The 16,874-nt window shown below is 42.5% G+C and overlaps 3 protein-coding genes across 3 annotated transcripts in view; 2 read left to right on the top strand and 1 right to left on the bottom strand.

Moving 5' to 3' along the window:
- Positions 1 to 16,874, top strand: part of LOC309564371 (uncharacterized protein) — a gene marked incomplete at its 3' end in the record, with an annotated part of 548,195 nt that overhangs the window by 247,921 nt on the left and 283,400 nt on the right. The window lies entirely within an intron of this gene.
- The window catches only part of LOC309562771 (uncharacterized protein), a 379,789-nt gene that overhangs the window by 244,868 nt on the left and 118,047 nt on the right, over positions 1 to 16,874 (top strand). The gene's annotated exons all lie outside the window — the stretch shown is intronic.
- LOC309563391 (uncharacterized protein) overlaps positions 1 to 16,874 on the bottom strand; it is a 134,833-nt gene that overhangs the window by 61,438 nt on the left and 56,521 nt on the right. Inside the window, exon 9 of the mRNA XM_082267785.1 lies at positions 13,464 to 14,329. Coding sequence (XP_082123911.1) covers positions 13,464 to 14,329 — 866 coding nt within the window. The remainder of the gene's footprint in view (positions 1 to 13,463; positions 14,330 to 16,874) is intronic.

Raw genomic sequence — 16,874 nt, 5'->3', positions numbered from 1 at the left:
GATGTCCTCCACATATGGTGGACTTGCCCATTCCTAACTGGGGGTCTTTGGACTTTTGCATATCTTACTCCACCTTCCCGTTCACAGGGATGCAAAGCTGGTCTTATCACACTGCCCTGTGCAGGGATTATTCTCCTACCCACGAAAAACTGGCCACCTATCTTTTTCTATAGGCCAAACATACCATAGCCAAGGCCTGGAAAAAAAAAACATTGTTTCATTTGCAGAAGTGAAGGACTGTTTGACCACCATGATGATCAATGAAAAGATGTCCATTATTTTACATGACTCCCATTCTAAATTCTTTAAAAAAATGGGGACCTTGGCTATCTTACGCTTTCTCCACGCTACACCGAGCCAGCTTAGGCAACTCATTTACTAGTTGACTAATGATCGAGATTGCATGATTCCCCGCTTCCCCACCCCTTTCCTCCAACCCCCCTAAGCCAATAGTTTAGGGCCATGGTTTAAAACTTTCATATACACTCACCTGACACTTTATTGGGTACACCTTGCTAGTACCAGGTTGGACCCCCTTTTGCCTTCAGAACTGCCTTCATTCTTTGTGGCATGGATTCAACAATGTGTTAGAAACGTTCCTGAGATTTTGGTCCATATTGACATAATAGCATCACGCCGCATCTGTCAGTCACTGCTCTCCAGTAGAGACGGGCTCGGACGGGTTCGAGGTTTCCATGTGCCCCAATCCGGCCAGGAAGCTGACACTGCACTCCGCTAATCACAGGCACTGAGACATTTCCCGATCTGTCTCACTGTCTGTGATTAGCGGAGTGCAGTGTCGGCTTCCTGGCGGGATGGGGCACATGGGAACCTCGAACGACCCCATCTCTACGGGATCGGGCACATGAGAACTCCCCACACCCCCCGAGCCCATCTCTACTTTCCAGTCTGCTTCTGCAGCGCTCACTGTAGAAGGGGGTGGCTTCAGCAATCAGCTGCAAGCTGGCAGGCAGAGCCAGCTGTCAATCAGGCACCTGGGTGGATCCTGACAATATTGTCAGGATCCTTCCAGAGACTGGAGTGGCTTTGTAACATTGGAGGATAGCAGGCAATAGCCACTATAAGCTACAAAAGGTAAGTGCACTCCTGTGACCAAAAAGAGAATTACGGCCATAAAAGTCACTGCTCTCCAGTAGAGATGGGCTCCAGGGTGTTCGAATTCCCATGTGCCCCAATCCGGCCAGGAAGCTGACACTGCACTCCGCTAATCACAGGCACTGAGACTTTTACTGATCTGTCTCACTGCCTGTGATTAGCGGAGTGCAGTGTCGGCTTCCTGGCGGGATGGGGCACATGTGAACCTCGAACGCCCCCGAGCCCGTCTCTACTTTCCAGTCTCACTGGAGAAGGGGGTGGGCATAGTTGGCTTCAGCAATCAGCTGCAAGCTGGGAGGCAGAGCCAGCTGTCAATCAGGCACCTGGGTGGATCCTGACAATATTGTCAGGATCCTTCCAGAGCCTGGAGTGGCTTTGTAACATTGGAGGATAGCAGGCAATAGCCACTATAAGCTACAAAAGGTAAGTGCACTCCTGTGACCAAAAAGAGAATTACGGCCATAAAAGTCACTGCTCTCCAGTAGAGATGGGCTCCGGGGTGTTCGAATTCCCATGTGCCCCATCCGGCCAGGAAGCTGACACTGCACTCCGCTAATCACAGGCACTAAGACTTTTACTGATCTGTCTCACTGCCTGTGATTAGCGGAGTGCAGTGTCGGCTTCCTGGCGGGATGGGGCACATGGGAACTCGAATGCCCCTGAGCCCAGTCTGCTCCTGCAGTGCTCACTGGAAAAGGGGGTGCACATAGCTGGCTTCAGCAATCGGCTGCAAGCTGGGAGGCAGAGCCAGCTGTCAATCGGGCAGCTGGGTGGATCCTGACAATATCGTCAGGATCCTTCCAGAGCCTGGAGCGGCTCTGGGACGTCAGCGGATAGCAGGCAATAGCCACTATAAGGCTGACTCTGCGTGCGCCTGCGCGATACGGCGCCGTCCCTACGATACCTTTTAAACGCAGGGGAACAATGCTTATAAATCCCCTCTACAACAATATTTATCTCTATAGAGACCCCAAAACAGCAAAGGGAACTGACCCCTGACTATAGAGGACAAATGACTCCCTCCCCACCCCCTAATACCACCCAAGCCCCCTTATTCCCCACAATAAGAAGATAATATCACCTCCTTCTCAATGAGTCCCTCCAACCTCATATCAGGAAGCTGCTTCGATCACAGAAACCCCTCCCCCCTCCTCTTCCGGGGTACAGCAACACAACTCCTCCTGTGAAAAGCACCACCGTATAAACTCCCCATATTTACATTTATATAGACTTTATACATTTCTTTTATTCAAATATTAGATATCTGGTGCGCTACAAACTAATATGTTCACACAGTCAGCCGCCTGAACCAAGAAGGCTGAGTGTCTGCGCTACGAGAAAATGGCCGCCACTGATCTGCCAGTGTCACCTCATCGGCCAGCGTTGCTAAGGAAACCAGGAAGCGGCTGGGCGACCGCGCAACGCACAAAGCGGAAGTGTAAGAGACACAGACCGGAAGTAGCTCCCGCTGTACAGAAATAATAGAAATATAAACAATAACCGAGATCTATGCCGATGTTAATTAAACGATTATTATACGATAAATAATAATAATTAATAATAAATAATAATTATAATAATAATAATAAGTAATAATAAATTATTATTATTATGAATAATAATAATTATACGAATATTATACGATAAATAATAATAATTAATAATAAATAATAATTATAATAACAATAAGTAATAATTAATAAATTATTATTATTATTATGAATAATAATAATAATAATTGTACCAATATTATACGATAAATAATAATTAATAATAAATAATAATTATAATAATTATTAATAATTAATAAATTATTATTATTATTAATAATAATTATTATTATACGAATATTATACAATAAATATTTTTTATTGTTAACTAAGTAGACACTGAATATGCGATACTCAGATGTGATTGTCCTAATCCTAATCAGAATGAAAAAAAAAATACATTTACATTAAAAAAAATAATAATAGTAACAATAATATTGTAATAATTCAAAACAGCCATTATAGTTAACCAAAAGCTTTTATCACTAGTATAATTTATTAAAAAAAAAAAAAAAAAAAAAAAAAAAAGATATACATTATAATTATAATAATCCAAAATAGAAAACGTTATTATTTATGATAATAATATTAGTATGTCATTTTTTAATTATATAAATGTATACTAAATATAAAAATATAATGTAAACATAAATATACTGATGTGAATGTACAATGTATATGTAAAAGCGCTGTGTAAATTGACAGCGCTATATAAGTACCTGAAATAAATATAAATATATAAACATAAATATATGTATATATATATTTTTTTAATTACCAATTTTTATTGATTTTTTCCACATAACCATAAAAGAAATAGGGTTACAGACAAGGTACATCATATAAAATCCTTATTCAATCAAAAGTCTAAAAGAGACATAAGGCTAGGGGATATGCATGAGTCACTGCAACCAAATCCTCTGAATAAAAATGATATACATTATAATTAGAATAATCCAAAACAGAAAACATTATTTATGATAATAATGTTTGTATATCATTTTTTAATTATATAAATGTATACTAAATATAAAAATATAATGTAAACATAAATATATAAACATATGTATGTATATATATATATATATATATATAAGTATATGTATGTATGTATATATATATTATATATATATATATATATATATATATATATTTTTTTTTTTTTTTATTATTTTTTTTTTTTTTTTAATTACCAATTTTTATTGATTTTTTCCACATAACCGTAAAAGAAATAGGGTTACAGACATCATATAAAATCCTTATTCAATCAAAAGTCTAACGGAGACATAAGGCTGGGGGATATGCATGAGTCACTGCAACCAAATCATCTGAATAAAAATGATATACATTATAATTATAATAATCCAAAACAGAAAACGTTATTAATTATGATAATAATGTTTGTATATCATTTTTTAATTATATAAATGTATACTAAATATAAAAATATAATGTAAACATAAATATATAAACATATGTATGTATATATATATATATATATATATAAGTATATGTATGTATGTATGTATATATATATTATGTATATATATATATATATATATATATATATATATATATATATATATATATATATATTTTTTTTTTTTTTTATTATTTTTTTTTTAATTACCAATTTTTATTAATTTTTTCCACATAACCGTAAAAGAAATAGGGTTACAGACATCATATAAAATCCTTATTCAATCAAAAGTCTAACGGAGACATAAGGCTGGGGGATATGCATGAGTCACTGCAACCAAATCATCTGAATAAAAATGATATACATTATAATTATAATAATCCAAAACAGAAAACGTTATTATTTATGATAATAATGTTTGTATATCATTTTTTAATTATATAAATGTATACTGAATATAAAAATATAGTATAAATATAAATAAATAAACATAAATATATGTATATATATATATATTTTTTTTTTTTTAATTACCAATTTTTATTGATTTTTTTTCTACATTACAGTAAAAGAAATAGGGTTACAGACAAGGTACATCATATAAAATCCTTATTCAATCAATAGTCTAACAGAGACATAAGGCTAGGGGATATGCATGAGTCACTGCAACCAAATCATCTGAATAAAAATGATATACATTATAATAATCCAAAACAAAAAACGTTATTATTTATGATAATAATGTTTGTATATAATTTTTTAATTATATAAATGTATACTAAATATAAAAATATAACGTAAACATAAATATATGTATATATATATTTTTTAATTACCAATTTTTATTGATTTTTTCCACATTACAGTAAAAGAAATAGGGCTACAGATAAGGGACATCATATAAAATCCTTATTTAATCAATAGTCTAACATAAACATAAAACTAGGGGATATGCATGAATCACTGCAACCAAATAATCTGAATAAAAAAAAAATAATAATAATAACACACAAACAGTGATTAAGGCTCGGTTTCCACTAGTGCGACTTGCGGTGCGACTTGACACATGTCAAGTCGCACAGCAAGTCAAAACCCATTGTTTTCAATGGGGCACGTTTCCACTGCCGCGGCTTCAGTTGCCGCGACCTCAAAAGTAAATCGTGTACTACTTTTGAGCGCGACTTCCCTCTATATATGAGGGACAAGTCTAACTGAAGCCGCGGTTTACTTTTGCTACGAAGTCGTGCTAGAAGTAGCACGACTTCGTAGCCGCACTAGTGGAAACCTAGCCTTAGGGAAGATAAGTATATCTTCCTGTCTAGCTGTGCAAACTCATTCTTTTAGAGCAGTGATGGTGAACCTTGGCAACCCAGATGTTCCAGATCTCTGTCTTCCTCCAGATGACCCAGCAAAATGCATGAGCAGCATGGGAAATGTAGTTCCAAAACATCTGGGGTGCCAAGGTTCACCATCACTGCTTTAGAGTATGATGCTACAAGCTTGGCACAGCTATTTATAGGCAGTTTCTCCCATTCTTCTTTGCAGGACCTCTCAAGTTCCATCAGGTTGGATGGGGAGCGTCGGTGCACAGCCATTTTCAGATCTCTCCAGAGATGTTCAATCAGGTTCAAGTCTGGACTCTGGCTGGGCCACTCAAGGACATTCAACAAATTGTCCCGTAGCCACTCCTTTGTTATCTTGGCTGTGTGCTTAGGGTCATTGTCCTGTTGGAAGATGAACCTTCCCCCAGTCTGAGGTCCAGAGCGCTCTGGAACAGGTTTTCATCAAGGATGTCTCTGTACATTGCTGCATTCATCTTTCCCTCCATCCTGACTAGTCTCCCAGTTCCTGCAGCTTAAAAACATCCCCACAGCATGATGCTGTCACCACCATGCTTCACTGTAGGGATGGTATTGGCCAGGTCATGAGCAGTGCCTGGTTTCCTTTAGACATGACGCTTGCCATTCAAGCCAAAGAGTTCAATTCTTGTTCCATCAGCCCAGAGAATTTTGTTTCTCATGGTCTGAGAGTCCTTCAGGTGCCTTTTGGCAAACCCAAGGCAGGCTGTCATGTGCCTTTTACTGAGGAGTGGCTTCCGTCTGGCCACTCTTACCATACAGGCCTGATTGGTGGAGTGCTGCAGAGATGGTTGTTCTTCTGGAAGGGTCTTCTCTCTCCACTGAAAAACACTGGAGCTCTGTCACAGTGACCATCGGGTTCTTGGTCACCTCCCTGACTAAGGCCCTTCTCCCTCGATCGCTCAGTTTGCCCGTTCTAGGAAGAGTCCTGGTGGTTCCAAATTTTTTCCATGTACGAATGATGTACCTTGATATAATCCTGTCTATGAGGTCTACAGACAATTCCTTGGACTTCATGGCTTGGTTTGTGCTCTGACAGGCACTGTTAACTGTGGGACCTAATAGACAGGTGTGTAGCTTTCCAAATCATGTCCAATCAACTGAATTTACCACAGGTGGACTCCAATCAATCTGTAGAAACATTTCAAGGATGATCGGTGGAAACAGGATGCACCTGAGCTCAGTTTTGAGTGTCATGGCAAAGGGTTGACTACTTATGTACATGAGATTTTTTTGGTTTTTTATTTTTAATAAATTTGCAAAGTTTTCAAACAAACTTCTTTCACGTTGTCATTATGGGAAATTGTTTGTAGAATTTTGAGGAAAATAATGAATTTAATCCACTTTGGAATAACATATATAAAATAATAATAATAATATATAACATAATATATAACATAATAACATCCACTTTGGCTGTAACATAACAAAATGTGGAAAAAGTGAAGAGATGTGAATACTTTCCGGATGCACTGTATGTACACCTTCGTCCGATGCCTTTTGCCACTTAAGGAGGAGCAGTACAAATGTGAAACAACCACGCATTTTTACCACCCCTCCCCCCCCAAGGGTAAGTGTAAACAAGGTCTTCGTTGTCACCGGGACAGATATACCCATTTGAAAGATTTCTCTTCACCACCTAATCTGGTGACAGACATGACATTTTGGATTTTCCATCACTGGTTACCAGGACAAATAGAAAGGGTTCACCACAGCGGGGAAACGGATAGCAAAAAGAAAAGATGGGTTCTGTCCATTTCCTACTCTATCCAAAAGTAAATTTCAAAGTTTTGCTCTCAATCAGTAGTCTCCAAACTGCAGCTCTTTGCTTGCATTTATCCGGCCCTTGGAGCACTATTCCTCCCACTGACACCAATGATGGGGCACTATTCCTCCCACTGACACCAATGATGGGGCACTATTCCTCCCACTGACACCAAAGATGGGGGCACTATTCCTCCCACTGACACCAATGATGGGGCACTATTCCTTCCACTGATACCAATGATGGGGCACTATTCCTCTCACTGACACCAATGATGGGGCACTATTCCTCCCACTGAAACCAACAATGGAACACTATTCCTCCCACTGACACCAACGGTGGGGCACTATTGCTTCCACTGACAACAATGATGGGGCACTATTCCTTCCACTGATACCAATGATGGGGCACTATTCCTCTCACTGATACCAATGATGGGGCACTATTCCTCTCACTGACACCAATGATGGGGCACTATTCCTCCCACTGAAACCAACAATGGAACACTATTCCTCCCACTGACACCAACGGTGGGGCACTATTGCTTCCACTGACAACAATGATGGGACACTATTCCTCACGCTGAAACCAATGATGGGACACTATTCCTCCCACTGACACCAATGATGGGGCACTATTCCTCCCACTGACAACAATGATGGGGCACTATTCCTCCCACTGACAACAATGATGGGGCACTATTCCTCCCACTGAAACCAATGATGGGGCACTATTACTCCCACTGACACCAATGATGGGGCACTATTCCTCCCACTGATACCAATGATGGGGCACTATTCCTCCCACTGACACCAATGATGGGACACTATTCCTCGCACTGACACCAATGATGGGGCACTATTACTCCCACTGACACCAATGGTGGGACACTATTCCTCCCACTGACACCAATGGTGGGACACTATTCCTCCCACTCACACAGGACACAGAAACAAGAGTGAGGCTGCCAATCACAGGCTGTGTGCTAGAGATCCGTCTTCTGTCACCTCTTTTCTTTTGGTGTCAGGACATCTTGTCATAGGTCCCCCATGCTGATAGCAGAGGAAGGAAGCAGCAGAGAGAAATGGCACTTACTGCTCTGGAGATAGACAAGTACACACTATAGAGGGATATGCTTTGTTTATATTTCATTTGATCCATGTATGGCTTTTAAGCACTTAAGGACTGCCCCATGTACATTTACTGCGGCAGGGCAGCCCCTAAGCGCAAAATCGCGTACCTGTACCCGTACCTGATTCTTGGTGTCAGCTCTGGAGTGCACGCTGCTGGAGCCACGCTCCCGCTGTGATTGGACACAGTGGGAGCCAATCAGCGGGTCCAACCCGCAGATCATTCGTAGGAGAGAGAACGGCAGGCTGCCTATGTAAACAAGGTAGACCGCTGTTCTGTCACAGAGGGAGAGAGATCCTGTGTTTCTGCTAATCAGGAACACAGATCTCTGTCTTCCTCCAGTCAGTCCATCCCCCACACCAGGGGCGTAACTACAGGGGTTGCAGGGGTTGCAATCGCTACCGGGCCCCATGCTCCAGGGGGCCCGGTAGCAAACCAGTGGGTGCACTTCTAGGATCTCAAAGGTCACACTTGCGACCGGGCCCTGGCATTTCACCACTGTGGGGAGGCCCCAAGATTGCAGGAAGGGGGCCCACTGCAGAACTTGTGAAAGGATCCTGATGCGGGACCATAATAAAAGGCCATGCAATGAGAGTAAAGAGCCCCAGGATTAGTGGGAAGAGCCCCGGGCTTGAAGGGAAGGGCCCCGGCCAGGGGTCTGGGGGGCCCTTCATGGTTTCTTGCATCGGGGCCCTGAAGGTTCTAGTTACGCCTCTGCCCCACACAGTTAGTAAACATTCCCAGGGAACACAGTTAACCCTTTGATTTCCCCTGATGTTAACCCCTTCCCTGCCAGTGTCATTAGTACAGTGACAGTGCATTTTTTTTTTGGCACTGATCACTGTATTGGTATCACCGGTCCCCAAAAAAATCACTGATCGCAGCCATTAGAAGTAAAAAACCATAAAAAAATAAATAGTCCATAAATCTATCCCATAGTTTGTAGACGCGATAACTTTTGCGCAAACCAATCAATATACACTTTTTGGGATTTTTTTTTACCAAAAATATGTAGCAGAATACAAATTGGCCTAAACTGATGAAGAAATTAGATTTTTACTTTTTTTTGTGGAATTTTTTAAAGCAGAAAGTAAAAAGTATTTTTTTTTTTTTTCAATTTTTTTCAAGATTGTCGCTATTCTTTGTTTCTAGTGCACAAAATATAAACCACAGAGGTGATCAAATACCACCAAAAGAAAGCTCTATTTGTGGGAAAAAAGGACACCAATTTTATTTGGGTACAGCCTTGCACGACCGTGCAATTGTCAGTTAAAATAACGCAGTGCCGTATCGCAAAAAATGGCCTGGTCATTAAGGGGGTAAAACCTTCCGGGGCTGAAGTGGTTAAGCTGGCCCTAGATGGATCAAATCTTGGCCGGTTCAGCAGGGACCAGCTGAGATTCCATCCCTCTATGGGTGGACTGATTGTACTGAAGTGGATTTATTGATTGACTTCAGTACAACCAGCATGTCATAGTTACATAGTCAGGTTGAAAAAAGACATAAGTCCACCTGGCTCGACCAATAAAAAACAGATTTGTTTTGCATGCGATTACTGCTGCCGGCTATAGCCGTTAACAGTGATCATTGTGTTCTGTTGGCATGGAAGGCTCCCTGCTGGCAGAGCACAACAGCGCTGCGGGAGGGATTCCCCCATCAACACTGACTGCGTTGATGGGGGGGGGGGGGGAAATCAAGCGATTTTCTTTCCTCCAACCAAAAAGAAAACTGCATCATCTAAGGCTTGCTTTACACCCTAAAGGGGTATTCCTCTTCCTTCTCAATGGATTGACACGGGAGTGAAGGAATGGTGGATATATGTTAGGGGGGGGGTTATGAAATTTGAAATCAAAGCCCAAGAATATTAAAATACAGCAGTCATGCCAAATCAACAACTCCTACACCTTGCCTCTGTGCAAAAGATCTACGTACCTTACCTCTGTGCAAAAGCTCTACGTACCTTGCCTCTGTGCAAAAGCTCTACCTACTTTGCCTCTGTGCAAAAGATCTACGTACCTTGCCTCTGTGCAAAAGATTTACGTACCTTGCCTCTGTGCAAAAGATTTACGTACCTTGCCTCTGTGCAAAAGATCTACGTACCTTGCCTCTGTGCAAAAGATCTACGTACCTTGCCTCTGTGCAAAAGCTCTACGTACCTTGCCTCTGTGCAGAAGGTCTACGTACCTTGCCTCTGTGAAAAAGATCTAAGTACCTTGCCTCTGTGCAAAAGATCTACGTACCTTGCCTCTGTGCAAAAGATCTATGTACCTTGCCTCTGTGCAAAAGATCTACCTACCTTGCCTCTGTGCAAAAGCTCTACGTACCTTGCCTCTGTGCAGAAGATCTATGTACCTTGCCTCTGTGCAAAATATCTACGTACCTTGCCTCTGTGCAAAAGATCTACGTACCTTGCCTCTGTGCAACAGATCTACGTACCTTGCCTCTGTGCAAAAGCTCTACGTACCTTGCCTCTGTGCAGAAGGTCTACCTACCTTGCCTCTGTGAAAACGATCTACGTACCTTGCCTCTGTGCAAAAGATCTACGTACCTTGCCTCTGTGCAAAAGATCTACGTACCTTGCCTCTGTGCAAAAGATCTACGTACCTTGCCTCTGTGCAAAAGATCTACCTACCTTGCCTCTGTGCAAAAGCTCTACGTACCTTGCCTCTGTGCAGAAGATCTATGTACCTTGCCTCTGTGCAAAATATCTATGTACCTTGCCTCTGTGCAAAAGATCTACGTACCTTGCCTCTGTGCAACAGATCTACGTACCTTGCCTCTGTGCAAAAGCTCTACGTACCTTGCCTCTGTGCAGAAGGTCTACCTACCTTGCCTCTGTGAAAACGATCTACGTATCTTGCCTCTGTGCAAAAGATCTACGTACCTTGCCTCTGTGCAAAAGATCTACGTACCTTGCCTCTGTGCAAAAGGTCTACGTATGCCCCATTCACACGGAGGGGGGAGTTTATTTGCATGCCCCCTGCAGGGTTGCATTATGCCAGCAAGAGGATGCGCAGGTGTTGTGTTCATCCCTATGCTGGCAGTCCCACAGATGTCTACCAGGACACGTGACTGCACAGACACAGCCACTGTTGTGTCATCAATGTGACATCTGTGCGGGTGCAAAGACACCAAGCCATCCAGTTCAACTTGAGTGGGTGTGCGTGTGCATTTATGTCTCTACCATTTCCCATACAGTGGGGAAAATAAATATTTGATCCCCTGCAGATTTTGTAAGTTTGCCCACTGTATCACTGTGTATTGCATTCTATAAGATGCCCCTCTAAAAGTTTATAAATTATCAACATTTCCCGCTAACACCGATTGTGGAAGGGGGTTCCACATCCTTACCGGTTTTACTGCTACAGGGCAGCGGCTGTGTGCAAGATCACGGAAATATATTTGTCCGATTCGTCTGCCACAATATCACAGTTCCGCTATAAGTCGTTGATCACCATCATTATTAGTAAACAAAATAAATAAAAATTCCATAAATCTTTCCCCTAGTTTGTAGACACTTTAACTTTTGCGCAAATCAATCAATACACATTTATTGTGATTTTTTTTTTTTTTTTTTTACCAAAAATATATATTTACATGTATTTTATAGCAGAAAGTAAAAAATTGTTTATTTTTCAAAATTGTCTCTCTTTTTTTTGTTTATAGCACAAAAGATAAAAAACGCAGAGGTAATCGAGTACCACCAAAAAAAAAAAAGCTTGATTTGTGTGAAAAAAATTCTATACATTTTATTTTGGTACAGTGTTGCAAGCCTGCGAAAATGTCAGTTACAATAACGCACTTCTGTATAGCAAACTGGCCATAAAGGGGAGGGGGGGGGTAAATCTTTCAGAGCTGAAGTGGTTAAGGTTGAACCACTTCTCATCCAGCTTCATTGAGTGACCATGTGTCCTTTTGAGCGACCTGAGACTGAATAGCTTTCTCTCTATGCTCGAATCACCATTTACATATGGTCGGTCGCACGCAGGCAGCTAGGGGGCGAGCGCTCCCACCCCCCCCTCGTCAGCGGGGAAGCCGATGCACAGGTCAGGCGGCTCCCATTGGCGCCTGACACCCGCGATCGCTCCCCGCTGAGAGAGAAGAACGGTCAGCTGTTGTAAACACAGCCGACCGTTCTTCTCCCTGGAATGATCGTAGAGCCCATGTGATCCTTCTATATAGGATCACAGGTCTCTATGGTCATTTCACAAACCACACCCCCATACAGTTAGGCCCCTAGGTACACATTTAACCCCTTGATCACCCACAGTGTTAACCCCTTCCCTGCCAGTGTTATTACAGTAGCAGTGCATATTTTTAGCACTGATTACTGTAGTAATGTCACTGATCCCCACAAAAGTGTCAAAAATGTCAGTCAGGGGTCTGATCTGTCCGCCGTAATGTCGCAGACCCACTAAAAATCGCAGATCGCCGCCATTACTAGTAAAAAAAAAAAAGCAATAAAAATGACATAAACCTTTCCCGTAGTTTGTAGACACGATAACTTTTGCACAAACCGATCAAAATTCGCTTATTGTGATTTTTTGTTTGCCAAAAATATGTAGCAGAAAACAAATAGGCCTAAAATGTTAAAAAACTTAGATTTTTACTTTTTTTTTTGGGGGAATGTTATATAGCAGAAAGTGAAAAATATTGTTTTTTTTTATTTATAGTAAAAAAAAAAAAAAAAAAAAAATCGCACAGGTGATCAAATACCACCAAAAGAAAGCTCTATTTGTGGGGAAAAAAGGACGTCAATTTTATTTGGGTACAGCGTCGCACGACCGCGCCATTGTCCGTTAAAGTAACGTGGTGCAGAATCGCAAAATATGGCCTGGTCATTAAGGGGGCAAATCCTTCCGGTCCAGAAGTGGTTAATCAAATGCTTTGGTGTCTGGAGTTTGGCTTTAATGCAAATCTATTAATTTGTCCTGCATGGATCTAAACTCAAACAGAGAAAAATCAGTGGAAGAATACTGACACCGTGACAACAATACTAACAATTTAAAGTAACAGGACATAGTTATTCTGGTTGAAAAAGACATGTGTCCATCCAGTCCAATCCAGACATGCTGACATGACATCATCCCGTTTCTCTGAAAGATAAATGAATAATTCTCTTATTCAGAACAAGCCGGAGTTTCCATGTTCGTATGGACCTGCTGATGCCGAACCAGATTCGATTTACTGCTGTAGCATTTGCCACATGCGAGACAAGAATACGGGTGGACATCAGTGTGAATTATTCGATGCGTGGCTAGCTGGGCTCTTTCACTAAAACATTCCCCGCACTGTGCACATGAAAATGGCTTCTCCCCCGTGTGTGCTCTCTGATGCGCAATAAAACGGCTTCTCTGATGGAAACATTTCCCGCACTCCATACAGGAATAGGGCTTGACGCCCGTGTGAGTTCTCTCATGTACGATAACATAGGCCTTTTCTGTAAAACGTTTCCCGCACTCTGAACACGAATACGGCTTCTCCCCGGTGTGAGTCCTCTGATGTTTGGTAAGCTGGGTTTTCTGAGTAAAACATTTCCCGCACTCTAGGCAAGGATACGGCTTCTCCCCCGTGTGAGTTCTCTGGTGTTCAACGAGACTGGCTCTCCAGGTAAAAAGCCTCCCGCATTCGGAACAGGAGAATGGCTTCTCCCCGGAGTGGATTCGATGATGTGTCATGAGGTTTCTTTTCCTATCGAAGCATTTCCCACATTCGGAGCACGAATACGGCTTCTCCCCAGTGTGCTTCTTCTGATGCTGAATAACACTGCCTCTCCGGGTAAAAGATTTCCCACACATTGTGCATAGGAACCTTTTACCCACTCTACCAGCTGTATGATCGGTGGCAGGAGTGGGGACACTGAGCAAACTCCCTGGGTGTGGAGATGGATCCGAGGAACAGTTGGCACTTGGAAGTACAGGATTAAGATTTAGAGTAATGGGATCTTCTGAAGAATTTGATGTGATATCTTCTTCTTCCACTTCTCCATCTGGAGAGACAATGGAACATATTTCTAGGTTATTCTCATTGTGTTGGCCTTCTGGAATGTAAGAAGTAAACTGGTCAGCAGTTAAAGGGTCACTAAACATACAAGTTGGTCATACACAACCTGTTTTCATGACCTACCTTATTTTAGATCCAGTGATGTCATCACAGTTGCTAAGTGTATAGCAAGTGTAGGATGCCGCTCATCCAGCCCAATACATGTAGGGGTATGTGATGGCCTCAGCTAACGTCGCTCCATGAGCCATGCCCCCTAACGTGTTTCGTCCCGTCCACGGGGCTTAGACGTAAGGTGGCCATGAGCCTTGCCCCCTACCGTGTTTCGTCCCGACCACTGGGGCTTAGTCGTGGGAGACAAGAGTAGTTTATGCATCATCAGCCATGGGAGAAGGAAGATAAACACGTATATGTGATTAATGTAAGGAAGTCAGGGGGCATGGCCTGTGGAGCAGCGTTAGCTGAGGCCATCACAAACACCTACATGTATTGGGCTGGGTGAGCAGTACTTTCTATAACCACACTTCTAGATAAGTGAAACCTGACGCCAACACTTCTTTTCTTGAGTTCCAATGGGGAAACGCACAGCTTGGGCTTGGAGAGGGACTACAAGGTTCTAAAAATCACAGTGGCTAATTGGTTAGCACTTCTGCATAGTAGCACTAGGGTTGTCGGTTTGAATCCGAACCACGGCACGACCTGCCTGGAGTTTGCATGTTCTCCCTGTGCCTCTGTGGGTTTCCTCTGTGTACTCTGGTTTCCTCCCACACGCCAAAGGCTTGCTAGTAGGGATCGCCCGATTATTGGCAAAGCCGATATATCGAGGGCCGATCTGCACTTTCCCCGATTTATCAGAATCGGCCCCGGAGGTGACCGATATTGCCGATATTTTGGGAAAGTGCTTGTACCAGAGTGATGCCTGCAGCTAGAGGCATCACCCCGGCATCCATAGCTGGCGGTCGGCTGTCTTGTAATGACAACCGGTGCGGCTGAGAAGCCGCTCGGCTGTCGTTACAAGGAGCAGGAGGGGACGTCCCCCCCCTCCAGCCCCCTTCTGCGGCTCGCCCGGGCATCCTACCTGCATGGCCGCTGAACAGAAGACCCGGTCTCTATGTAAAAACCCGGAAGTGATGTCATGACATCACTTCCGGGTACTCGGCTCCAAATTAAAAAAAAATGACAGCATTCAAAACAGCCAAATCTGGTGTTTTGAAAGCTTTTAAGTGCTGGGGGAGGGGTTTGGGGGTCTTTTAGACCCCCAGATCCCTCCACAAGAGTACCTGTAAAATAAATAAATAAATAAAAAACATTTTTAAATCTCCAAAAATATCGGCACCAATATGCGATGACCAAAATATCGGTATTGGCAATAAAAAAATGATATCGGTCGATCTCGACTTGCTAGTGGGTTGATTGGCTCCTGTCTAAATTGGTCATAACATGTGTAAGTTAGGGACCTTAGATTGTAAGCTCTTTGAGGGCAGGGACAGATGTGAATGTACAATATTTATGTAAAATCGTTAGCGCTATAAAATACATGTAATAAATAAATCACTGGATTTCTATACTTTTCTCGGCAATGCAAGCATTTCATGGCTGGTGGGAGGGGCCAACAGGGTGCTGTAAATAGCTTCACATCACATCACTAAACATCACATCACCCTGCCTCCGTACTCTTTTTATGAGCCCTCACCCCTGATGCAAAAAGTGAACTGACTCTTGGGAGGAGTTATGTAAATATCAAAACGCCTTAATGGGCAAATGGCATTCTGGAGATTCTAGGAAGATTGTATGTAGACTAGTGATCGAACGATATCGGTTTTCTGTTGCCGATACCGATATTTTGGCCAATGCATATCGGTATTGGCCGATATGGGCGATATTTTCGTACAAAAATAAATTTTTTTTTTTTATTTGACAGGTACTCTTGTGGAGGGATCTGGGGGTCTAAAAGACCCCAAACCCCTCCTCTGCACTTCAAAGCATTCAAAACGCCAAGTTTGGCTGTTTTGAATGCTGTCATTTTTTTTTTATATGGCGCCAAGTACCCAGAAGTGATGTCATGACATCACTTCCGGGTTTTTGCATGGAGACCCGTTCAGAGCCGAATGCGGCTTTGATCGGGTCTTCGGTGGCCGTGCAGGCTAGTTGCCCCGGTTTAACCGGTGGGACAGAAGACCCAGGTGAGCCGCAGAAGGCGGCGGGAGGGGGACGTCCCCTCCTGCTCCTTGTAATGACAGCCGGACGGCTTCTCAGCCGTATCGGTTGACGTTACAAGACAGCCGACCGTCGGCTATGGACGCCGGTACCAGGGTGATGGATCACTCCGGTACAAGCACTTCCTGAAATATCGGTAACCTCAGGGGCCAATTCTGATATATCGGGGAAAGTGCAGATCGTCCCTCGATATATCAGCTTTGCCGATAATCGGTCGATCTCTAATGTAGACGGCCCGTGGAGTGTGCGCAAGTAATGTTGACCTCCACCCAGAACATTGAATGTCTCACCTGGCCATCATTTATCTATAGGCCAGA

This window comes from Pelophylax lessonae (genome assembly GCF_965119305.1).
Source record: "Pelophylax lessonae genome assembly, chromosome: 9".
Lineage (NCBI taxonomy): Eukaryota > Metazoa > Chordata > Amphibia > Anura > Ranidae > Pelophylax > Pelophylax lessonae.
This window is presented reverse-complemented; position numbering and strand designations above follow the sequence as displayed.